The sequence below is a fragment of the Chelmon rostratus genome, chromosome 7 (genome assembly GCF_017976325.1).
Source record: "Chelmon rostratus isolate fCheRos1 chromosome 7, fCheRos1.pri, whole genome shotgun sequence".
In the NCBI taxonomy this organism is placed as follows: Eukaryota; Metazoa; Chordata; class Actinopteri; order Chaetodontiformes; family Chaetodontidae; genus Chelmon; species Chelmon rostratus.
The window spans coordinates 24020030-24046230 of NC_055664.1; the positions used below are offsets into that span (position 1 = coordinate 24020030).

At 41.2% G+C, this 26201-nt stretch overlaps 1 protein-coding gene across 5 annotated transcripts in view; it reads left to right on the forward strand.

Moving 5' to 3' along the window:
• The window catches only part of tenm4 (teneurin transmembrane protein 4), a 113292-nt gene that overhangs the window by 65190 nt on the left and 21901 nt on the right, over positions 1 to 26201 (forward strand). For 3 of the 5 annotated variants that reach the window (XM_041940107.1, XM_041940109.1, XM_041940110.1), the window contains 9 exons: positions 3191 to 3310; positions 7076 to 7337; positions 8662 to 8929; positions 9033 to 9176; positions 12084 to 12333; positions 12743 to 12763; positions 16105 to 16337; positions 17197 to 17351; positions 24804 to 25681. In XM_041940107.1, the coding sequence (XP_041796041.1) occupies positions 3191 to 3310; positions 7076 to 7337; positions 8662 to 8929; positions 9033 to 9176; positions 12084 to 12333; positions 12743 to 12763; positions 16105 to 16337; positions 17197 to 17351; positions 24804 to 25681 (2331 nt within the window). The remainder of the gene's footprint in view (positions 1 to 3190; positions 3311 to 7075; positions 7338 to 8661; positions 8930 to 9032; positions 9177 to 12083; positions 12334 to 12742; positions 12764 to 16104; positions 16338 to 17196; positions 17352 to 24803; positions 25682 to 26201) is intronic. The other 2 variants (XM_041940108.1, XM_041940111.1) reach the window with 1 other exon arrangement.

Genomic DNA, 26201 nt, shown 5'->3' on the forward strand with positions numbered 1-26201 from the left:
AGAACTGAAACTCTGCCTGTCTTGAACTTTTTGTGGTAGTGTCAGCCGATACTTGAGAAAAGCTCTTGTAACACACTTTGTGACATTTTCCCTCATTGACATTTTTCTGGCTTTCAAGAACCACTCAACATTTTGCAGTTCTCCACTGGACAGAGGAAGAGACATAGAGGGTTGAGTAATACTCTTGTCTCTCTCAAAAGAAGATGCAGCTATAAATAAGTAAAATCAAGAATCGAGAGATGAGCTGCAAGATTGGAGGCCTCAGCTCACCTAAAAATATCAGTGATAATCTATTATTCATGCTTGGTATTCATTTCCCACCCACCAACAGATATGAGTGGTTATGACAGGGGGCTCTGTTCTTCAGCATCTTCCTGATATCCCAGCCCTGGTCACTTGATCATCTCTTTATTGATCCATTAACCACTTCCTCATGCTGGTAGACATGTTGGACTGCTATTTCTGATGTTTCCCACCACAAAAAGCTGCAAAGGTGCCACTGAATAACGCATCTGCCACTGCATAAAATGTCTCGACTCTCCACCATGACACATAATACAAGAGACTGCCAAGGCCCAGCAGTGGATGCTGACAAGAATAGTAAACAGGGACTTTGTCCATGGAACAATTTGGGCAAAGATTGATAGCTGGCTTATAAAAGCAAGGCAGAAGCCATTGGCTTCATTTACAGGCTTGCTCTTTTATTATTCTATTTATAACTCTTTTATTAGCATTAGGCCATTAGTGTCAGAAAATCTATTGTTTGTTTTGTTCTCAGTGTGCTCTAAACCCTTTTAGCAGCATTATACTGTATATTTGGAGGGCTACAAATTTATATTGATGTATCCTTATTTTACGCTCTTCAGCGTGCTTGATGGCATACAGGCAGGGAAAGAGAGGGCTGCAGTGACATGCTTATATTTGCAGCAGGGTTCACCCTGTAATCAAGTCATTTGTGTGGGTAATGATGTTTTTGTTGCTTCCGCACTGATGGTACCATTTATTAGCCTTGCTCATTGAAAGTTCTCTATACTTAAGTCTGCCATGCATTTTTCAGATTTTGTCTGAAATACCACAGAGCACTGTAGTTCCCTCACAGTTACATGCTGGTAAATGGGGTACTTTCCAGCTCTATGACAAATTTATACTGTGTGACAGCTATATGTTTTGGATGCTTATTGTGACTTTTTTTTTTTCATCTAAGGTTGTTCAGCATCATTAACAGACACTTGCTGTCTAGGTCTTCAGCCACCTCAGCTGAAACAGGCAGTTTGTCATGAATTATTTCAGCAGACCGTAGAAGTTCAGAACTGTTCAGTATAGAGAAGTAGTAGCTAGTATTACTAGCTCTCCTCATGCCCCAAAAACAAATCTAACAAGCAGACTTCATTCACAACCTCAATTAGAAAAGTTTGATAGTTCCATTATTTCCAGTTGTGACATTGAATGGAGAGTTAATTCATAATGGCTTTTTGAAATGGTGCTAGTGCATCATATTCAGAATTTAGTGAAGCGGCAAGAGAAATCAGCTTCATGTGTTAACATTACTTACATGACATCAATCCGCCCAAAGACTCGACTAGACTAAGGCTTGTTATCCACAATATCTTCAACAAAGATAAAGCACAGATGATTTCTTGCTGAGTCCAGGGGCTTCACCTATTTATGTTTCGCTTGTCCTCACTTTGCCCTCTGTGGATGATGTATGATAAACTGGAGGTTGGAGATATTGCGAAGTCTCTTTTGACTTTGTGAATCCTCTTGGACTAGTGAAATCTCATATAGAGGGGAAGTTTCTGCAGTGAATGCTTCATGCTTCCTTTGCTGCTCTTTCTGTTGTATTTGATGTCAATATTTAAATCATTTGTCTTGACAGCGAGGAATCGTCTCCCCATGTGGTTCACAGAGGCAGGAAGGAGATAGTTCCACTTTCATAGCTTCATCTGAAGAAAATGTGGATGATTGCCTCTTCAAACAAGACTGTAAAATAAACTGTGGGCATGAATGATTAATCGTAGACAGCCAGGCCAGTGCTGGGTTAACTTTAGTAGTAATTCTGTGTAAATGCAAGATAGATCTTTGGGTATGAGCCCAAGGATTCAGAGCAGTAACTCCTTGCTTGTTTACAGTGCAGTGGTGGACAGCCAAGGTCTTCTGAAGGGGACACGGCCTAATTAACATAAAACTGGGTTCCTGGGGACCAGGGTAGTGTGGGGTGAATGATCTTGCCTCTGGTAAGGACATGTTGAGGGCAGCTACTAACACACTAGTGTTAATTGTTTCCAGTACATGGCAGTGTTTAAGACCCAAATGTATTAAAAATAGCCGTGGTCTAATGAAGAAGTGACAGTGAGGCATTTGTTAGGGAATTTTTTGCAAACGACTACAGAAACGATGGCTGACCATGAGCTGGGCCTTGTTAATGGCGAGGGCACAACTCGACAAGGGAGACGTGATACAGCAAGGTCTCAACTCATCAGTTCAGTAAGATCAGGAGGTGAATTTGGATGACTTCCCACTATTGATTGGTGGGGACTGATGATCAGATCTAATTTATGCAGCTTCTGGAGCCCTGATGTCAGTCTGGAAATCTGTCGAGGTCTTGATAACCAGCCAAGCAAGTCTTGCAGTCTGCAGTCCTATTATATCCCTCTGTTGTATTCTGTAATGGAAAAGATAAATCCTCTTTTTTTTAATTAGAGCAAAAGCAAAGTAAAGCTTTCTTATCCCATTATCCCTCCATTCTGGCTAGAAAAGCCTTAGAGACATCTTAGGAGGTGCTGTTTCTGTCATGGCTGTTTGCTTTTATGGTTTACAATATTTTATTTTGATAACATCCATACTTACTGTATATCTATTTGTTATCCATCTGAGCACAACAGTATAATGCAATCCAGTAGCCTTTTTATACCTGCCGTTAACATGCGTCTTGGGTGATCTGATCACAAGTGGACAGCTCTCAGTAAGTCAGTTCACACCCGGCATTACAGTTCTTCTCCACATGCATTTCGAGTGTGATCGCATGTCAACTTCCCTGCTCTATATGCAAATAAACATGTGCATCTTTCCATTTGCAAAGACCAAATGCTTTGTAGTTTTTAAACGGCTGCTAAATGCTGGCAGGTAAGATTGTTTGTTCAAAAAGTATTCCATCATTGTAACGATGCTGGTCTCTCTCACTCCATTGCAGCCATGCTTGTGTGATTCGTGGACAAGTAGTGACCTCGGACAGGACACCACTGGTGGGAGTCAACATCAGTTTCATCAACAACCCATCATATGGTTACACAATCACTAGGCAGGATGGAAGGTAAGAGCCCTCTTCTTTATACTGACACACACTCACAAACAAGGGATGTAATGCAAATACCACTAACTGCCACCTAAATATGCTGTACAGAGATGTGACAATGATATTTATATTATTGTCAAATAGTGTTGTTTAGCTGTGCTGAATTCTAATGATGGAAGGAAAAAACACAGTTGCCACCACAAACTGTGCCACCATTGATCTGCATCGTGCTTTCATTTGGTCCAATTTTGGAATTCTCGGCTCAATTCCCAGAGAAATCAAACAAAGCCCTTCTGGTACACTCATAAGTTATGCTTCAGTAGCAGCAGGGAGGGGAAAGAATAGAATATGCCAATTCAAAGCAGCTCACTGGGGCTAAGAAACAGTGCAGATGGACATTATTTATTTGACAATGGAAGATTTAGAGAATTAAGTGAGACATTTAAGTTTAGGCCACAGATCTGCAATTAATTTGCTTTGTATTTGTCTCATTTCTTGTTGTAGCTTCATAATACTTTTTTACCATCAATGTCATATGTGAAAAATAAGTCAGTTAGTTGTGTGGTTATTTTAAATCTATATCTGTAAAATAATTCATGCTAAATGCACTGATTGACATAGCTCGTTACCAATATCTTCCTGAGAAATTTTCACATATCCTCTGCCTCTGCAAGAAACAGGAAACCAATAAATTCATTGTCTAGCTCCGTGTTGCTTCATTCTAGTACCACCAGAACCCCTTTGGAGAAAGATAAATTGATGTGTGTTGAAGTGTTCGAATAAAACTAGTGGAAAAAGTCTGAGTTCTCTGTTTGGCTTTCTTTGAACGACTGTGCCAGCTGCTTTGCCACCAGGAGAGTTTCTCAGAGAAATCCAGACAAAAACCTCAGACTGTGTTCGATGTGTTTCTTGGAGTGAAAGAGAAAGGCCTGAGAGAAAGACTTCGGCTAACGCTGTCCATAATTTCATTTCTTTTCCGAATATGGTTTTTGAATCAAATTGCACATGCATGCAGAACACACCCACAGCCACCGATCCGCCTGTATCTCTCAAAGTAGTAGGTGTTAGTAAGACCTTATGGCAAAGCAAGCCCCTCTGTCACAGCACAGCATGAATTGGTGTTTGCTCTCCAAGCCCCACTTCCTCCTGACACTTTTATCAGTCACTGACACTCTAAAGACCCACATCTTAGCCGCTGGTTTGATCTTGATCATTCTTGCTTTTCCTCATTCCTTCCATCTTCTTGTCAGTCTCCTTTTCTTCCTAGTTCTACAAAAATCTCTCATCTCCACCTCATCATCTTCACCGTCCCCTCTTCATCTGCTCTCCATCCCTTCACACTCCTCCTCCTCCAATCTCACACTGTCCTTAAGCCTTTCCTCTCTGGGTGCTACTCCTTTACTTATTTCCTGTACTTTCCATGAGCCCATGTCTCATGTCCTTTCCACTGCACTGGCTTTCCTCATCTCTATCCTTTTCCCATTTATGTGTGTCCCATTTTTCTTAAGCATCACTCAGTTTTTCCCTCGCAAAGCTCTATACTCTTTTCTCCCTTCCAGCATATGTGTAAACACTACTCCATCTCTCAGGTTCCCCTGTAAACATGCCCAGTCTCCCGCAACTCCCCTGCAATCACTGTAAACTGGCTCAGTGCAGCGTGAAATCAGAAATGCACCTGTTCAGCCACTTAGAAATGGGAAAGCTGTCTCAACTCATTTTTATGATGTGTTCTTTATTGTCCAAAGGCTTAGTTTTTAAATTACCTTTGCCACTATCTTGAAAAGTTTTCTGGCCTAAACAAAAGAGGTTAGTTTAGTTTCTTTCCAGCTGTGTAGCCATTTTCTGACCGGCTAAGCATTGAGACACACCTGTTCCCTTTCATGCTTTTCTCCAATAACGAGTAAAGCGCTGATGTGGATTCCTGCATCTTACATTATTAGGTGCTTGTGAGGATCTCTATAGGAGCCATGATGTAAGAAGTCCAGTGTATGCTTGACTACTTGGCAGTTTGTTAAGTGATCCCTCCTGTAATATTTTTTTTTTTGGTGTTCTTGTTCTTCTTCATATATATAGAATCATTGTATACTATGATATCATGATAATAATAATATATTTCTGGTGGTTCATTTTTTTCCTATATACACACGGCACCCTTGTCAATGAGGACACTGATGTGTTATTGACTTTAAATAAAGTTTACAAGTGAATGAGGACAAACTGCGGTCGTTGTCACATTAATAAATGAGGATGTAACTGAGGTTCTATTTGGTGAGGAACTAACACTCGTGTACTCATTTCAATCATACATGCTCGCTACACCTATTTCCCAAGCATATGGTCTTTATTCAGTCGTGCTAACTTTTGCTGTGTCCTTGAGTCACTTGAACATCAAGTATATCCAGTTCATTACAAGTCTATATTGGCTTAGAAATGATTGCGTATAATTTGTACGCCAAGTTCAACGCCAGGCTTAACTCTTTGAGCTTGATGCATTCCCGGTGGGCATACACAAGCAAGGCTGTTATAGGTAGCTTAATAAGTTTTGTCACATGGCTTAAGGCTGTTGTCATGATTGATAACAGCCAGTGAATCCCTTCATCGATTGGCCACGCTGCCCATGAGTGTCTGTCCAGAAGTGTTTTTAGGGAGCATTGCCTGAGCCTGCCAGGTGTCATGCAGACTGACCGGCCACAGCTGTACGGCTACTGATGGATCACGGCAGCACAAGGGTACCACTATCACAGCCCCCATCCGCTCTGCAGCCCCCATACTGCTGGATTCACTCTACTCACACCCAGCCAAGGGCAAAACACCAAGTGTGGAACAAACCTTTGTTTATCACCACAGCCAATCAGATGTTTATCCTCAAGGGAGGTTAGACTTAGCAGATTCTTTATATAGTAGCTTCAACTAAGAGGGAGGTTGTTTTGAGGACACTATTAGGACCTGCTTTTTTTTACCTGTAATTTGGAAAAGATGTTTCCCCTGTGAGGATGAGGCCCTGTCCCACGGGCCTGTAGGTGACCGGGTGCTAATTGGCTCTAAAAGAAAAGTGACAGGAGCTGTAGAAGTCCAGTGCAGGTGCAGGCATGCTGTTGTCACCATGGAGAAGTTGGAGATGATGAAATCGCCAGAGTGCAGCCGTTTATTGAGATCAACTCAGGTCATACCAGAGGCAGAGGCCCTTAAATGCAACCCCGTGAATGGGATTGCATTGCAGGGCTTTTAGACTGATGTTAGAGTGGACAGCCTTCATCTAAGGGATCGATAGAGAAGCAGCAGCTTCCTGCATCTTGCGGCACAAATCTCTTTCTCACATATAAATGTGAGCACAGCAGCAGTGCATTGCACACGCATGGGGGTGAGACACTCATGCCTGAACCTAAAGCATGCATCTATTTTCCGTTCTTCAAATATAGTATATAGATTATGACATTAATCAAGAGATGTGCTCTAACATTGTGATTAATCATCCTTTTGTATATTCAGCCTGTGTGTGCCCCAAAGATAATGCTAAATAGTAAAACACCATCCTTTCTTAACAGCCTTCACTTATTAAAACATGGATTTACTACTGTTTGATGTGTTATAAAAACACTTAATTAGAAAATAGACATTATAGTCACAGTAAATTGTGGCATGGTTTAATCCTCTACACACAGCCAATTATATGCATTGCTAATGGGGATTTTCACAGTATTTATTTGAAAAATATATAATTTATCGTCACTGTATGTGTATCAACATTCATCCTCTCTGACACTGTGCATGTCTGTTTTCCAGTTTTGACTTGGTGACCAATGGGGGCATAGCCGTAGCCCTGCACTTTGAGCGCGCTCCATTCATCACGCAGGAGCACACTCTCTGGTTGCCATGGGGACGCTTCTTTGTCATGGATACCATCGTCATGCGGCACGAGGAGAATGACATCCCTAGCTGTGACCTCAGCAGCTTCACCAGGCCCAGCCCTGTCGTGTCTCCAGCTCCGCTCACGGCATTCGCCGGCTCCTGCTCTGAAAGGCGGACCGTCGTACCCGAAATCCAGGTGACCACTCCCCACGTACAAGTGCAATAGTATCTCTGGCTCATGGCAGTGCTGTGATTTTATCTCTGTAGTTGAATTGATCTTTGGCGATTTACAATGTGCATTGTACTGTCTCACTGCAGAGTGATGATGATTGCCTCATACACAGAAAACAGCCTGGACATTTTTAATTTCTCCTGTGTTGTAGTCTCCCAGGTTACACATACACTGGAAAGCATTTGCTTTTATTTTTCATGACTATATTTATTTTAATATCTGTCCATATGTGTGTGTGTCCTGTTGGTGCAAGCACACACTTGTATGGGCTTGTGTGTGCAGGTGAATGTGTGGCTACTGTATGTCTAGCAGGCGTCTCTGTGCCCTTCTCTAATTACTTTGTCTCCCACTTTGCTTCATTAGATTTATGGCATATTGCTGAATTCAGTATGCAGTCCTGTCTATTTTTAGTAGCCTTGTCTTTGCTATTCCTTGAGCAATAAGAGCACCATGCAGGAACATTGTCCAATTTACACTTGTCCCTTGTCCCAAAGGAAATCTGATCTATTAAGCAGACACAGCTACACTCTGTGAACATTTAAAAAGAAACACATCATGCTGTAAGTGGCATGTCCTCTGACCAGCATTGCTTTGATTAACTGTTTTAAATGTTACTTTACATCTTGTCCTGTACTCTGGAGACAGACGACAAGAGGTGGGTCAGTTATAACAGATAGGAGTTGGTCAACCAGACCAGTTGTGTCGACCTTTGATCCTAAAAGACACCGTACAATGTCTGAGTGCTGCTGACCTACTGTTGAATCATGAAGAGGCTACAGGTCTGACCTCAGTGGAAATTTCCTACTGCCACAGTGTTGCCTCTTGCTAATCTGACTTTTATTACTCTATATATTATTGGACTGTGTAAGCCCTGAGCCCAAGGGCACTCCTTTGATGCCATTGTCATATGGATTGCAGGGAAGGCTATTGTCCTAATGAAGGACTTGCTATTATTAAATCAATTATGAAATATACTCACTGGAGTACATAATGAAGAAATCCTTCAATGGATTCCCTGTAACACATGAATATAATTGCCCTCTAATTGATGTTTTTAATCTTCCCATGGGTTCATATATTTGGTCGGAGGCACGGCTTTGAGAAATATGTGAAAAAGGTTATAGTGGCCACCTACCAAAGGAATGACAAATTGATAATTTGCATGAAATGGAGCACATGGAGAAGCATGTTATTAATCAGACCTTAAACACTGAAGAAAACAGAATTATAAGCATCTTGATATTTACAATTCTTAATCTTATTGATAAGCTTTGTTTTTTGTCCATAGTCTCTACAGGAGGAAGTGCCTATACCAGGAACAGATATGAAACTCGGCTATTTAAGCAGCAGGACCCCAGGGTACAAGTCAATACTGAGGGTGACCCTCACCCACTCTACGATCCCTTTCAACTTGATGAAGGTTCACCTCATGGTGGCTGTGGAAGGCAGGTTGTTCACAAAGTGGTTTCCTGCAGCCCCAAACCTCTCGTATGACTTTGTGTGGGACAAGGCTGATGTCTACAGTCAGAAGGTCTATGGCTTGTCTGAATCTTTTGGTAAGTTATCAAGTATATATTGCACATCATACACATTTTTGCTTTTTTATCCAGAACACACGTGGTTCACTAATTCTAGTTTTGTCTCTGCTTCCTTCTTTAGTGTCTGTGGGTTTTGAGTATGAGTCATGTCCAGACCTTATTCTGTGGGAGAAGAGGACTGCTGTTCTACAGGGCTATGAAACCACTGCCTCCAAGCTGGGGGGATGGACTATAGACAAGCACCATGCTTTAAATATCCAGAGTGGTGAGTCATCTAGTATACCCTTTTTAAATCCCTATTTTCAGTGACTTGTTCATTAAAACACTTAACACAACACACTTAAAAAATCATTTTGTGCCTCAAGAAATCTGAATTTTAACACATTATATATTCCTTTGTTAAGTTTTTAAATTATTGCTGTGATGTAAAAACACTTTTGTCACTGCAGTTGTTTTAGGAATTTGTGTCAGTGATTGATTACATATTAATATCAAATGTAAATAATTATTTTATAAAATTTATATTGGAAAAATAATATCTAATTTCACAGGCTTTTTTTTTGCTTGTTCTATGAAATTTAATCTCATTAGGACTGAATAATAGATTTTCTATGTATTTATTTATTTATTTTTGGTGGTGTTATTCTTTGGATAGCTGCTCATTATCGTATTTCACACGTATTCTGAAGAGTACAAAAAAGTACCACCATGTCCACCCTGTACCTTAGATGATGCTTTTAGTGTAACATTGAATTTTCTTCCCTGCCTGTAACACTTTTTGAGGCTTTTTCAATTCAGCAGTGTCATGTAGCCTCAGATAGATCTGACTTTTTTATTACTGCTGTCCATTTTTAGGTGAGGGGGGTCAATTTTCTTATTGCCAGCAAATTACTCCTGAAAGGCAGGAGTAGGAATAAAGAGAGAAAAACTTTGGGCAGCACCTGTCACTAGCTATGCTTCACACTCTGTTTGTGTCGGAAGGGCTCATCAGAGGAGATGAGGCATACTTTTATGAAAAATGCTCAGGAAGGTTGCACTGTGATCTGTCACACTAACCCTGCTGAGTCTGAATGTGCTGTCTGAAGGAAGGAGAGAGCCCCTTCTTGTCCCCTCAACACCTCCACTGCCAGTTCCTCTATCCCATCCTCCACTTTGGCAACCTCCATGTCTTGTTCATGCCCAGCATTTTTAGAATCATCCCTAATTTAATTGCTGTCAGTCTGCTACTCCCCGTAGCAGCAGCCCCTAAGATTAAATCATGTCCCAGGAAGGGGATGCTTGGCTGATCTTTTCTGATAGACCAAATGTTGTGCTGCTCAAAGAACTCAGGTCACCAAGTTCCATCAGAAGCAGAAAAACTACCACAGACACGCAGATGCTGAATTTCAAATATGATTACATTGATTCGACAGCAGAAACATCTTTACATTTACATATTTGAACATTTTCCAAGAGTAGATTGGCAAGACTAATGAAAACATAGTGTACATGTGTGTGTGGGTGCATGCCTGAATACCTGCACATAAACTATACAGCTCTTTTTTGTTCATGAGCAAAGCCTGTGGAGGCAGAAAGGCAAGCACAATATCATTTTTAATCAAGGAAAGTACATTTTTTTGGCGATTGTGCCTGTGTGGTAATTTTCTAGCTCCACCTGTGCCAAGGGTTTTTGGTCCCCATTTTGGTGTGAAATTGTGTCTGTGTTTCCATCCGCTAAGACCACCTCTTATTGCAAACACGGGCACACAGAGGGCACACAGAACAATTTTCATGGCTTCATTTGGCAGAGGTGCACACAGACCGTTTCAGAATCACATCAGATCTATGTTTTGAGTTTCACTCTCTTTGAAAAGTTTTATCAAATATACATTTGAAATTGCATTAAGCAATCTTGAAACACTAGCGTACAGGGAGTTGCAGCATTAGACCACTGGAATAGTCTCAGTTTACCATGTTCCCATCAGTAACATGCTGCAGTATAAACAGTTGCCTACGTACTCATCCAACAGACACAGAGCAACATGAGCATCCCATTTTAATCCTTTTGCTTGCCACTTGTTAACTGCACTGCACATTATTACACACACATCAAGCAGCTTGAGTGTCTTATTTAATTGATTAAAATTTCTGACAGGGAATTTGCAAACATTTATACAGCCCTCCACGCATCACTACACACCAGACTGCAATGCTGTTCTCTACAGATTCCAAGTTTATATGCAAATTCCATCAGCCAGCATCAGGATGTGTCTTGAGCACCTTCAAAAATGTAGCAAATGCAACATTTTATATTTTAGCAAAACTACCAACAGTTTTTCCTCTGCATAATCAATTAAGAATTTCTGTTGTGTGAAAAGGATTAATTGGGAGCGTTTAGCAAATGCACTACTGTGAATTGCATGAACAATTTGCAGAGGTGGGATTAATATATGCATGTAAACATACCTAAATATGACTAATTGGGTGCAAACATTGTAATCACCAAGTACTTGCTCATGCGAGGATTGTTGGGTCTCTGTCAATTAAGAGTATGGTCCTTAACTGCTCTATATGCAGAGTGGCCTGAGACAACTTTTGTTGTGATTTGGGGCTATATAAATAAAATTGAATTGAATTAATCACTGTGTTAAAAAGTACAGTTGTACATTACTAATAATAATAACACATTTCATATTTTTGTAGTTGTATACTTACTGCATGAATAAATCTCTTGTAAAATAGGCTTGTGAACATCATTACACATGAGCAAGATTTTACGTGCCCCCTAAAATATAAATTAAACATGAAATGACACATTATCTGCCACTGGTATCATATTTTGGGTGCTATATATTTATTATTGAGCTTCTGTATAATAATGCCTCTCTGAAAAGTTTTTTCTTGGGAGAAGCTGCTCTGGATGGGCTTCCTGCTTATTAGTAAACAGTCTTCAGCTGTCAAAGAAGATTAGAGAGGCTGTTTTAACTGCCTTCTGTTTAAGCCCACCTTTGGTTACCAAAATTGCTAAAAGTAGCCCTAACCAGTTGGTCACTCCCATTTTCACTCACCCAGCTGGTCTGCACTTGCATTTTTGCTTGCATCCAATTTTAGGCAAATGGAGCCCCGTCTTGAAACTCCACTCAGCCGAAACGGTTTGCAGGTATTACTTGTTTCTTTCCTGTGCCCTAATCAGGTATTCTTCATATGGGCAATGGGGAGAACGTCTTCATCTCCCAGCAGCCTCCTGTAATCGGTAGTGTGATGGGGAACGGGCGCAGGCGCAGCATCTCCTGCCCGAGCTGTAATGGCCTTGCTGACGGAAACAAGCTGCTGGCCCCAGTGGCTCTGGCCTGTGGCTCAGATGGAAGTCTGTACGTGGGCGACTTCAACTATGTGAGGAGGATTTTTACCACTGGGAATGTCACCAGCGTCCTGGAGCTCAGGTAAAGGAGGAGCAGTAACATTCACTCAGGACTCAGGACCATGAGCTCAGATGGGCTTGCACACAGGTCATAAACCACTGAGGTCGATTGAGATAGACAGAAATGCCCTAAAGGCCCAGGATTGATGGTCCTGCCTCTCTCATTCACCTGTATCAGCTGGAGTTTGGCCCTGATATGGGCTGAAGACGATGTAATGAGGTCTTAACAGGAGACATTCTAGGACAAGATTCATTTCTTTGTTAATGTCCGTAAAGTCATTTTGAGTAGATAAGACATATAATGTGTTATGATTCTCTATTTATTCATTCTGTCCACTAACAGCTGTTTTTTTCTTCTATCCACTAACAACTAACATTTTCTCTTCCTTGTCTTCCTCTCGTTTTCTGCTGCTTTTTGCAAACTCTGACAGAAATAAAGACTTCAGGCATAGGTAAGCAGGACAGTATTCGCTTAAATTAATATAGACAAGGATACAGTCTACATACTGTACTTGATGTTGAAGTGACCTTTTCAGCCCCTTTCAGACATGCACTTGTGAGCAGCTAGAAGATTGTATCTTAGGATACATGCTGTGATTTTCATCTTCATGAAGCTGTAGTTTTAAGGGTTTAACTATGTCCCCAGAGCTTACTTAATCTCTGCATTCAGTGCCTTGTTCACTACAGTGTGTTTGCAACTGTATGTGTGACTGCAAAGAGAGAATGCAGCTTGCATTGCTGGCTCAGTGGAGGCTACATTTTTCCTCAGGACTGATAATGGAAGTTAGTATACTACAATTGATATAATTACCCCAAAACATACGTGGCATATTTAGTAATCTAGTATTATGCTCTGTAATGTATCTCTTTAATTTGAATGGTCGTGGATTGCCGATTGTCGTGGATTTTGAACCAGTTTTATTAGGTACACCCTGCTACATCCATTGTAACTAACGCTGCAAGAAATCCAACTTTTATGAAACACATAATTTTCAGCTTTTCTTGACAGTGTCAGAGAGGTGTTCATGCAATTCTGCAATCATTAGGAGACTGTAGTTTTTGGTCCTTTTGAACACAATTATATGAAAAGTAAAATGTGGCCTAGTTATTTATCAAACAGCTTCCTTTATTATAAAATATAGATCACCTGCACCACACACTACAGGTTCAATAATGATCGCATAATTTAATTAACACCTTTCTGACAGTGTCAGTAGAAAGACTGAATATGATAAGTTTCGCAAACGTTTTATTTATGTCGCTAGGAGAGCCTAACAAAATGGCAACTTGGAGGAAGAAGATTTTGCTTAAGATACAAAACTCTAATTTAAGCAGGTGGCAGTGAGGGAAATCTCTGTGTGCTGTCATTAGGTACCATGTCTCAGGTAAAGGACAATTGATTGATTTTCATTCAGAGGGTCCTGACTTCAGCTGGGGAACATGTAGTCGAACTGAGGATGAAATTGAAGTGATGCTGGTCACTGGCCTCTATTTTCCACAATGAGAAACACTCTTGCTTTTTCTTTCTCTTTGCAACAACGTTAATATTCAGTCTTAATATCTCAAACGTCTTTGTGCAGTAAGTTAACATGCTTACATGCATGCAACTTACAAAACTAAAGAAATGTCAAAGCTCTGTCCCTTTGGTCTCAATATTCCTAATGCATTTGCATATTAAGAGGAGATTTATCCAGGAAAACACAGCATGTGTCTGTATAAAACGGTCGGCTGCCTCCTGTTCATGTGTGAGCTAGTGATAGGACTGGGAGGTGGGTGATCTCACTACAATGTTCATTGACCCCCTACTAAGGATGTCCCCATCCACTCCAACCACGCTCCCTCCATTGCCGTGCCAGCATGCAGCAAAATCCAATTATCTTCTACAAACTAGATGTTGTCAGTGAATATAGATGGAGTATGTGGCCATAGCTCAAGGTCAGGGGATAACGCCTCATAGTTTCAAACACGGTGGGGGACCAACACTGTTCTACATGCAACTGGGAGCTGATAAGGTATCAGTTGATTGCACATGGCAGATAGAATGCAAAGTAGAATCCAGCTATTGAGGCTTGCTACTGACCTACTCCAAGACAGCAGTTGTTCTTCTGTACCTGGAATGTACTATAGACCAGCATATCAGTCAACTTGGTCAGCGGGCTGTTTGTGACATATGCGCCTGAGGTTCGCTGCAGTGTCCTGTCATCACTGATTCATTGAAGGTCAATTGTCATTTAAAATTATGTACTGGAGTTGACAATTCCACAGATCCACTGGTCTTTCTTCTTGTTGTGTTATAAAAATATAAGCTTTGGCACTGTCATGCCGACTATAAGCCCTTAAAGAACCCTCAAGGTTATAGTTGAAATTCTTAATCCACTTTGAATGACGCCCTGCTGACAGGTTTCTCCATAATGCTTATCAGGTCTGGCAGATCTGTGCTGTATCCTGCCCTGATAACTCTGCTCATCTTTAAGCTGGCACTAACCACTACATTTCTGAACTGTTAACTAATTCCGAGTCAAAAACAATGCTCAGTTTTTGATTTCATTCTATTTACTACTTTGAAAAGCTGAAAATGATCATATTTGTAAAGCTGGAACCAATAAATGGTTTGCATATTTGCTTGATAAAAGTCTTCATGATATATCAGTCCAATAGCCAAATTGTTGCTGATAAGTTTTCTTACCATCAATTATCAGACTTATAGAACTAGTTTAAAGGGATCATTGAGAAGTTTTTCAAATGGTGGCACCTGTAGAGAAAGGGCCTCTTTTCCAAGTACCATCTATGCCATGCACTGTATTTATGGGGGTACAGAAAAGTCTGTCAAATCTGTCAGTCAAATCTACCACTTTCAAAATAGGATTAGTCCTGCCTATAGTCTCTGTTCACTTGTATACTGCCATTGGGGTGTTCTTAGTTGTGTTTTTTTGTTGGTGCATGCCAGTAGCTTGCATGCATCCTGCCACAGCAGGATTGGTTATATATGGTTCTATTGTCCGTCTGTCACGTTGGTGAACCTCCTGTGTATAGGATTACTTTGCTGACTTGGTTGGAAGTTTTCTGTAATAGGATGTTTTTTTTCTGTGCTGGAATCTCTGCCTGATGGATGCATTGTGTGTTTGGATTGTTGCTTCAGTTATGCATTTGTATTTCTTTAAAGAAGTCCCAGGGGAACTGGAAAACATACTTGTTTTTGCTCCTTCTAGGTTTAACCAGGCCACTGCTACTGTACAGGCTCTGTGGTTTTCTATTCTCGTATTCAGATGATATCAAAGAGATTTCTTCGGTCAGGGATGCTGGAGTAATTAGGATTTCGGTTAAAGGATCAATGTACCCTACTGACTGATTCCCACTAGACCCTCATTTCTCTTTGTCTTCCTAACTGTGGACCCCCTCCAGCATTTCAAGTCTTTCAGTAATTTGGAAGAAACTAGATATCTGTATCTGCATCTATACATATACAGTAGTTTCACATTTATCTGCTGTGTGTCTGTCTATGCACATGCAGTATATTCAGATGAGTGGAGTTTCACTCTCTTTTGACAACAGGGATTTCTAACTAAGCTGACTGTATTGTAGATGAGTTCTAAGCTCCACCATTATGTAATGTTTAATCTCATTCTATTTTTTTTTCCATGTCCTTGGTTTAAACTGTAATTGTGCCCAATTGACTCTCTAAATGGCTTTTGAATCCATTTTAATTGTATTACACAATGTTTCTTATTGAAAGCACTGTAGCCCTTCCAGCTTTATTGACTTTGGCTTCTTTCTCTCTTTTTCATTCCCTCAGCAACAGCCCTGCTCATAAGTACTACCTGGCTACCAGTCCAGTGAACGGTGCTGTGTACCTTTCAGACACCAGCAGCAGGAAGGTGTTCAAAGTGAAATCGCTGAATGTTGTGAAAGATGTGGCCAAGAATTTGGAGCTGGTGGCTGGAACTGGCGACCAGTGTCTCCCATATGATGACACTCGCTGCGGGGATGGGGGAAAGGCTGTAGAGGCCACTCTCACTAACCCACGAGGTATTGTATGGATGTTTTTATAATAAATTTAGTGTGCAGTTCTAAGTCAGTTGGGGGTCTTGTTTTGTCCTTTCTTCTCAAGTAGACAAGATTGCTGGATAGTCCAAGTAGTCCCAGAGGCTAGATCAATACTCTTCACTTGTCATGCATTAAATTTTCTTCTCTTACCTCCTTCACTAAGTAGATACATGTAGCTTACTAGCTTCAGTTATTTTAAAATTCTATTTATTTTTTATATCGTGCGTTTTCATGTGCTTCCAGGGGTCCTCTTTTTTGTTGCTTCCATATTGGGATGATGCATTAGTCATTAGATCACATGCTTACATTTTGTCCTCCATTGGGATGACATTGTGAATCACATGTACTGAAATAACATTAAAGTCCTAATGAAATGTGCAATATGTATTGTATAGTCCAGTATGCTGAAAATAGAACATTTTGCTGTAACTACTGTAGACTAGATGTTCATAGCCGCTTAAATATTGTTTTACACACCCTGAAGTAATAGAATAATACAGAGATTTGCATAGCTAAGGTTACCATTCTCAGTTGCATTACTGTTTGAGGCTGAGAGAGCATGAGAGAAAGAGACTGCATTGATTAAATTTTCGTCCTAATAGAATCAATACAGACAGTGCTCTTCATCTATTTTGATGTTTCTATTGTTCTACATTATTGATTTAAAAAATCAATCCTCACATTAGTTTTCATTGCCGTGATTAGTCTTTCATTTTTATTGCAGTGAATAGTGCTTAATTGTCATTTAGCGGTGCTCTTTCCTCACATTAAATTTACAGACAAACAAAATAACAAATGGATATTTTCCCCCTTTGTTCATTGGGTGACTTTTTATCTGCAGGCATTACGGTGGATAAGTACGGTGTAATCTTCTTTGTGGATGGGACAATGATTCGCAGGATTGACCAGAATGGTATCATCTCTACTCTTTTGGGCTTCAATGACCTGACCTCTGCCCGACCTCTCAGCTGCGATGCTGTGATGGACATCTCTCAGGTACAACCTCTCTGACCTGGGCAGCCGGCATGTGTTTCCCTGTCCCTCAACCTACACCAGTCTCCTTGACTGACCCTGGCCTTCAGGATGCTTAAATCCCCATGTGAGATTTTATTTCTGTAGCCGGAAGCTATTAGCGTGGATCCAGTGGTCCTTGGTCGCATTTTGATCCACATTTATTTATTGGCTGCATAATGCCAGTTTTTAGATTCACGGTACTTGCAATAGATACTAAGGCAGAGGAAGGCAGTTATAGCCTGCAGGCATTCAGCATTCATTTGGGATTTTAGTGCCAGTTTTTAGACTGAATACTATTTCCTGTGTCTACATAAGCCCATCTCAGTAAACCTTCTGTTGTTATTTGTCATGAATGAAAGCTGATGACTGAAATAGTTCAGGTCAGGTCAGGCCTTTATTACTCAACAAGAGGGAGTTCGTTATGCTGCAAGGCAGCAAAAAGCATGAAAACACAATATGACAATTTTGCAAAAAGTGAAATAGTGTACACACAATACAAAATACAATGAAGTGTCTGTGTGATTTAAAAAAAATATATGAATAAGGACCGGATAAACAAGGCTGTGTGGCTGACTAAGAGGCAATTTGTGATATATTTGAATTACATGTAGAATAAAATGAAAAATTTAACATGTTGCACCTAATTTTTACAAAAAATATCTCTCTGACCAGAGAGTAGGATGTTTAATTCATTAAACCAAGAATGTTCTGGATTCACTGAGATGGATATCACTGGTCCAGATGATTATGAATTCAGCAAAGCAGCTCCCAAAACAGCTGTGCCAGCCTAGTGAATAACAAAATGTAAATCATCTCTTAGTTAACAAGAACATACAAATGGAACATTTAAATCAGCAGCTAACGGGACTCAGTAGTACTCTGTAGTCCTGGGAGCTTCCATGTCTGCGTCCAGTGGCCACACGGTCCCAGTGCAAAGGGCCTTTGACCTACAGCTGTAGGGGAATGATGAAGACGACCTATAACCTCACAGGCTCTCAATTCATGCATATACGTATGTTCACTGATGCACACAAACACATGTGCACACACACACATATGCACACATATGAACCAGACCACTACTCCAGACAGAACACGTCCCCCAGGCAAGGACACCGCACTGAGGTCACATCACTCTCTAGCTCAGTGACTTCCCTTCAGAGGTGACTGGACAGACTTTCTGCAGACTCTAGCAGCCACGTGGCTGCTTTTTCCTGACATTGTAATTTTCAATTAAAGTAGTCAAGAGTTGTTTTGTACGATGCTCAGTTGGTATCACGGAGGGGAAAAAAATACACAGTTATGCTCCCAATTAAATCATTCATGCTCTTGTTTTGGTCATTTATGCCCATTGATTTCTTAATTCATGCTCTTGATTTATTGGCCTGTTGTATTGGCATGAGAGAGCACTTTCAAGCTCTGTCGCTCACCACCTAAACAACGCCACAAAACCACCCTGCAACGTAAAAATATACAGTAGGCGAATCATTGACTAGGCTTCCTAGTTAATGAAGCAGACAGTGGCCTCATGCTCTTTTGCATGCATTCTGCCTGATAGCTCTGATCTCCCCCACCCTAGCCAGGGTGTAGGAGTAGGACCTGTTGATGACTCTCATCTCTCCTTACTGGCTGTCAAAGCACTGGCAGGCAGAGATTGTCCAGCTCCTTTACCAGGAGCCATGGCCCCTTCCAGGGACCTGCTGTCTCAGGTGCACTGAGAATTATTTCATCCCCACCCAGAGAGACTGGCTCTGCAGGCCTGGTCTGTGAATGGCTCAATCTGAGGACTGTGGGACCTTGCTCTTGGTGTGACTGAGACCATCCAAAATGTGGGGCCCCCTTGATGAGGCCCCTTTTCGAGAGCAAATGGTCCATTGTTGAGGAATGGTCCTCAGATGTACAAGAAGTTTCTTTTCAGTTTCCTGTAGCTGTGATCCTGGCTTTCTTACATGACACGGTGGACAAAGGGAAGGCTTTTTCCGCCGTCAAGGTATACCTGGCAGCTATTTCTGCCTTCCATGTTGGTTTTGATGGTAAGCCTGTGTGGCAGCATCCCTTGGTCTGCCGCTTCATGAGGCGTGGACGCCATAATCTCCAGGTTTATAAACCATTAGCTGCATCCTGGGACCTTCCCACTGCACTGGATGCCATTTCAACCCCTCCTTTTGAACCACTGGAACAGTTGGACTTGAAAATGGTGGCTTTGCAGACAGTCTTGTTGCTGTCTCTTGGTTCAGCTAAGGGAATGAGTGAGATTCATACTCTGTCAGTACACAAAACATGTACAAGATTCTCTTTGGGGAACAACCTAACTCTGCCCTTCTGCTTAAAGTGTTACGGTCATGTTCCCCAAATTACTTCGTGTCTTTCTATCCCTCGCCATTCTCCTCAGTTGTTGTGCCTGGTGCGGACGTTACACATCTACATTGACACTACCAAAAGCTGTAGGAAAAGTCTGAGAGTGTGTGCCATACTGCCTACAGCTGTCTCGCTGTCTATCCTCTTTCTATCCGTAGGAAACAATTCCTTCTGAGCCTCTCCGAAGCACATCTGCGTAATCTGTCTACTTTTTTGGGGAGTGCTTTCATTTTTACCTTGGTCATCTTTGTGTGGATATCAGACTGTGGCTCTGCCGCTCATGTGCTGCTTTGATTCTGAACCTGAATGTCAACTGGACAAATAGACAGTGACACGTTGCATTATGACAAATGCATTATAGTTACCTCTTAATATACACTTATTAACTACACCCTCTTCAACAAGCCTGGCTGTGTAATTCGGGCATCTTCATTTTTTTTTTTTTTTTTTGTGAGGGACATTCAGATTAGAATGCAGTTCGGACCAAATTTTTCTGTCCCAACCCAACCCGAGTCTGAGTAACTGAGCCCCACCCAAATCTGACACAGCTAATGCAAGCCGAAGCACTGAGTTTGTGTTACCCTGTCACGCAATTGTTGTTTGTCAGCCTGCATCCTGCACCGTCTGTTCACATGTCACTGCAAGGCTGAATTTCCAGTCTTCTTGCTGTCATATCTCATCAGGCCCCAGATCTTTTACAATTTACATAACCAACTGCTTCGTTATTGTCTGCATTGATGACGGAATCAAAATGCCTCCGTACTGTCGATTTCCCTGCATGTTTTTTTTTGTTAGATTAAAAGTTCCCAGATTAAATTTTGTTTTAAGTCCTCCATTCTTAGCAAGGCTACATGAATAGGCTATATACCCCCTGAAATCGTCTACATGTTGCATTCATTCATTGTCACAAACCCCACCACTCAACAAGATGTAGCCCAACATTGACTTTTTATTAATATTTACATTATATTTTCACCAAAGAAACTTGAAAGCACCATGTCAAGAAGGCTACCCCAGCTGACGTGACCAAACCCGAACATAATTCCTGATTTTTTGTCCAAACCCGAGTCCCATCGGGCTCAGGACGGGTATCTGCACTCTATTTGATATATCTGATGTCACTTTGTCTCAGGCTACAGTATCATCTAATAATGATATTTCTGTTCATTATTTTGAATCTGGCGGGAGTGAGGCAACAAAACTTGTGGGTTGTCTGTGTCTGTTTTGCAGTCTGCACAAGTGTACTTGTTTGCATAAAAGCCTATTCAGCTGTGCGTAAAAGAACGGTCAGTAGAATCAGAGTGCATGCTGGAAACAGCTGTCTTTCTCTCTTCAGCACATCACCAGTCAATGAACTTTAATTTCTGGACAGTATTAACATGTGTTGTGATGTTTAACTCTATGTACAATCCATGCTACTTGGCATCATGTAATTGGTTTTAATTTGAAAAAAAAAAAGAAACAGTCAGATATGTGTGTCAGGATGCAACAACATTTGGTATTATTTTTCATTTAGGGTGCGGTGAGGTGCTCAAGCCCTTCAGCAACTACTGAACAGAGCCTTTACTGGGATCCACTCGTTCAGTGGTTGTAATAACTGTTGATTTAGAAGCTACCTGGAAGTGTTTTGTAATTTTCTAGAGTCTCTCTGCGCACGCCTTCACCAAATATATCCCAACAAATCGTGGCTTTTGTCTTGGAGCTGGAATTTGGGGGAAAAAAGCATTCAGATGTTGTGCTGTGTGAGGAGGCAGCTACTGTGCATTTTTTCATTAAGGGGTGGCTTTGTGGCTTTGTTTGGGCAGCGAGAGAAAGAGCTTTAAAGTGGGTGTCTTGTGCCAAAAACACAAGGCTATTAAAACGAGAGCATGAATTAAGTAATCCATACACACAAATTATTAAATTGAGAGCACAAATCATTAAACAGAGCAGGAATTACTAATATGAGAACACAAATTATTAAGTAGTGAGTACAAATTAGGGATTCAAGAGCACAAATTATTAAATTGAAAGCATAAGTTATTTATTTTTTTCTCCATGACACCTCCTGGACTCCATAGTTGTGTTATACCTGCCATAGCAGTAATTTATTATCCAAAAAGTGCAATTATGTATTGCGTGTGTTGTTTTCACGTTGTAGTTTTACTCCCATGAAACGATCATTCCTGGACTATAATGATAAGATTTGAGTGATGTCTAAGCCCTGCTCCATGTGCATGCACTAGTTTGTTTCTTGCCCCATCGTGTATGTTATGGAGTGCGACTAGCAAACAGGTCCTGAGGGGGGCCTCTGGTGCCAGTGGAGAGAAGCTTTCTGTGTGCTGAAATGATGTATTCACTGGAAGGAGCAAAGCCTCCAGCTGCCCATTTCCAGCCACGGGGGAACGCCATCCCCCTCATGACCTGTGCTTGCTGCTTGTCCCCCCAACCCCCACCCCCGCACACAAACACAAGCGCCTATAGATGCTCGCTATCCCAGCTAAACAGCAGCGAGGACACAGGCAGACTGACTGCAGCTCTACAATGATGACAAATCGCACAAGCACTGCCAGAGACACTCAGACAGTAAAAAGCATCCATTAAAAATTCATCCAGGGCACATAGCTTCCCACTTCAAACACTCCCCAACCCCTCACTTAGGACCAGAGTTTCTCTTGAGAAGGCTCATCACAGTGGTCATTACTTTTGCTGTACCTCACCTGTTCTAGGCAGAAAATAATGTCAAATTCTCTCTCTCCTCTGATGAGGTCATTGTTATCTTGCCGTGCCATCTGTGCAGTGAGCGTATTGCAGCAACTCTTAATTCAATGTACAGCTCTGTAACCTTTCCTTCTTTTAACTTTTACTATCATGCAAAAAGACAAGAGTTTGACCTTGTTCAAGAATGTCTTAATTTGTTTATAGCAAGGTCTTAGGTCCTTGCTATTTCAGAAATCTGTTCCATTTTCTGTTTCAAGTCTGAATATCTTCCCTGCATCCCCTGCTGAGTTCAGCCTTAAATAGAGGGAAACCATGTCTTAAAACAAGATCACTTGAACACATTTCAAGGGTGTCAGCAGCTTCAGAAAGCTTTATCAAGGCTCTGACTGTAACATTCAATTCAAATCTGAGAGGGACTTCAAATAATGACATATTTCTCTTCTTCAGACAGGCATCATGCTAGTACGAGCAAAGAGTGAAGGGATTGCTAATACAAAATAGCTTTATAGTTCTAATACGAGTTCAAATACAAGTAAAAATAGGTGGTGTTGTGGTGGTGCAACTGACAGCTGCCCCACTGTATAAAGAGGAGGGTATGATCGGGTTACAGCATATGGGACAGCAGCTCGGGAAATATCCCCTCATCAGTCAGAGTGGCGTGAAAACCTCCTTACAGGCAGCTCCCCCGAGCCACTCCACACTCTGGCTCATGAAATATTTAACCACCAGTGTTGACATGAAATAGGTTTTAAGAAATTGAAAGTCTCCCCTTCATTTCCCAAGTAAATGCATTTTCTGCTCACTGAAAGACGACATGTATCCACTGCCAGTCTCCTGTTTGTTTTATGTGGTCCAAGATATGTCCTATTATATAAACCTCTTCTGTTTTGTGGAGGATGATGGGATGATGAAAGGTTTATGGGATGTGAGTTGTGTGTGATGCTCAAATCTGTTTTCCAATCAAAAGGGTGGACAAGTGCTCCGCTTTTACAAGTGGCTGGGATTCAAGAACATGACCAATGCCAAGGGTGTAGAAACATTCAAGTAATCATCTCCATAGAATCCCCTGTCAGTTTTAGGCCAATTATTGTTTCAGCTTATCCCTTCAAATTAGAAATTTAGGAATATCTGCCCAATAGCAGGTAAATAAAACCTATTATATAGCTGGCAGACTTTTACCAGACAGCTGTTGGCTGTCAGCAACCTGTTACTCTTTGCCATATTGATCGTTATATTTTGTGTTTCAGGACCTTTGCACGTCAAAAGAGGTTGAATGTATTGTGTCAACCTTGACTTTTTTCTCACATTTATCAGTGGAAACCATTTCTATGAGGCATTTTTAACCCTCAACTTTTTTCGTTCACAAGTCAGAAACCTGCATTTTCTTATTGAAAAGTTTTAGGTGAATTGATTGTCCATTTTTTACAGTTATACACACTCATACAATGAACCCACCATGTTGCATCTATTTCTTGTACCTTTCTTTTCACTTGGCTTACATATAGTAGAAAATTTCTTTTCCAAAATACTTAATTAAAGGGTATCATACGGTGACAAAGTATCCAAAATGATTTTCAGGCTGCCCTGAATATAATAGATTGCCTTAAACCTGAACCTGTCTTTGTATTTGGGTCTAGGTTTTAATCCGTCTCTTTTGTTGGTGCGCCAAGGCTTCTATTGAAATATGGCACTCCATATTATGTTCCTAAGAGATTCCCCTGGGATCATAAGTGAGAGGGAGACCAGTAAATTGGATGAATCCAATCATTCCAATTTGTTAAAAGCCTGATACATTGTTAGCAGAACAATAAGTCATAATTTAGGAGTCCTGAGGCAGGGTAGGCTTTCATTTGGTAAGTGTGCTCCAGTTTCTTTTCAATGACTCATGCGATCTCTTGTCATTACAAAATTAATAACCCAAAGCAAGGAAAAACAGTGACTATTAGAGGTGAAGGATGCAGAAGTCCAGTTCTTAGGTGTCCAGAGTTCTCATGATCAATTGCAGTATGCTTTATAAAGTAAATCTGATCATTTTAATCATCTCTCCCCGTTCTGCCCTTCCAAACCACTATTGTTATCATCTTTGATCTTAAAATCATGTTTTTGTGTTTGCCCTTTTAACAGTACGCCAGCTGCTATTTTCCTCCTTATCAGATAATAAATCGTTTCAAAAAATGTTTTTGCTCCCAGCGTAAGCTATGAGATACCCCACCTTTTTCACAGCAGCCTATCTTTTTTGTAAGCAGTTTTCAATGATTCTTCCCTTGAGGGACTGTTTCCCTCTGATAAAGTGGAAAAAACTGTGTGGATCAATAAGAGTATGGTCTGTTTTTTGTGACCTGGGGCTGATATTCTTGATGTGTTTTTTCCTCTTAGGTGCGTCTTGAGTGGCCTACAGACCTGGCAGTGAGTCCCATGGACAACTCCCTGTACGTCCTGGACAACAACGTAGTACTCCAGATCTCAGAAAACCATCAAGTTCGTATTGTAGCAGGCCGGCCAATGCACTGCCAAGTGCCTGGGATAGACCATTTCCTCATGAGCAAAGTGGCCATCCATGCCACCCTTGAGTCCGCCAATGCCCTAGCTGTGTCCCACAATGGCATTTTGTACATCGCTGAGTCAGATGAAAAGAAAATAAACAGAGTACGACAGGTGTCCACCAATGGAGAGATCTCCCTGGTTGCAGGCGCACCGAGCGGCTGTGACTGCAAGAATGATGCCAACTGTGATTGTTACTCTGGAGATGAAGGCTATGCCAAGGATGCTAAGCTGAATGCGCCCTCCTCTCTGGCAGTGTGTCCAGATGGAGAGCTTTACATTGCAGATCTGGGCAACATTCGTATACGCTATGTGCGCAAAAACAAGCCCTATCTGAATCCCCTCAGCATGTATGAGGTGTCCTCTCCCATTAACGACGAACTCTATCTGTTTGACTCTAACGGCAGCCACATTTTTACACAAAGTCTGACTACAGGAGACCACCTCTACAACCTGACCTACACAGGAATAGGCGATCTGAGCAGCATTACTGATAAGAACAAAAACACTGTGAGCATTCAACGAGACACGACAGGTTTGCCGCTGTGGCTGATGGTTCCCGATGGACAGACATTCTGGTTCACCATTGGCACCAACAGCGCCCTTAAAACTGTTGCTGCCCAGGGTCAAGAGCTAGCCGTCATGACCTACCATGGAAGCTCAGGACTTCTGGCAACAAAGACGAATGAAAATGGATGGACAACCTTCTTTGAGTAAGTAATATTAAGACACAATTGAAAACACATTTATAATCCTTACACCCAGAGTCTGGATCCCAGTTGAGCTGATTATATGTAGATTACTGTTTCACCCCAGAGATCTGTTAAATCTCTCAAATGCAATATACAGTTTTCATGTCATTTCTGGAATATCTGAACTGGAAGCTCTGTATTCATGGTGGCACTAAATGCTAAGATGCTTTAGTAAGTGAGTGTTTAGAGTTGAAGACATCTTTGACATCTGAGCTTAGTATTTTGGCACACGGGCTACCTTCTTATTCCTTGATGTCTATGTCACTCAGAATACAAGACCTGTTGAAGTATGGGTGTAATCCTATTTGCTGTTATCATACCAAATAGGATTACTGGATGATATGTTACTCATCTGCACCCTTGCTTGCAGTGACAGACTGCAGACCATCGCTTGTTTAGAGTTGTGAGGTAAAGGAACAACATATATCTGCTGGCAAGTACATTTTACTGTAGGATTACAACAAGGCCAGGCAATATAAGC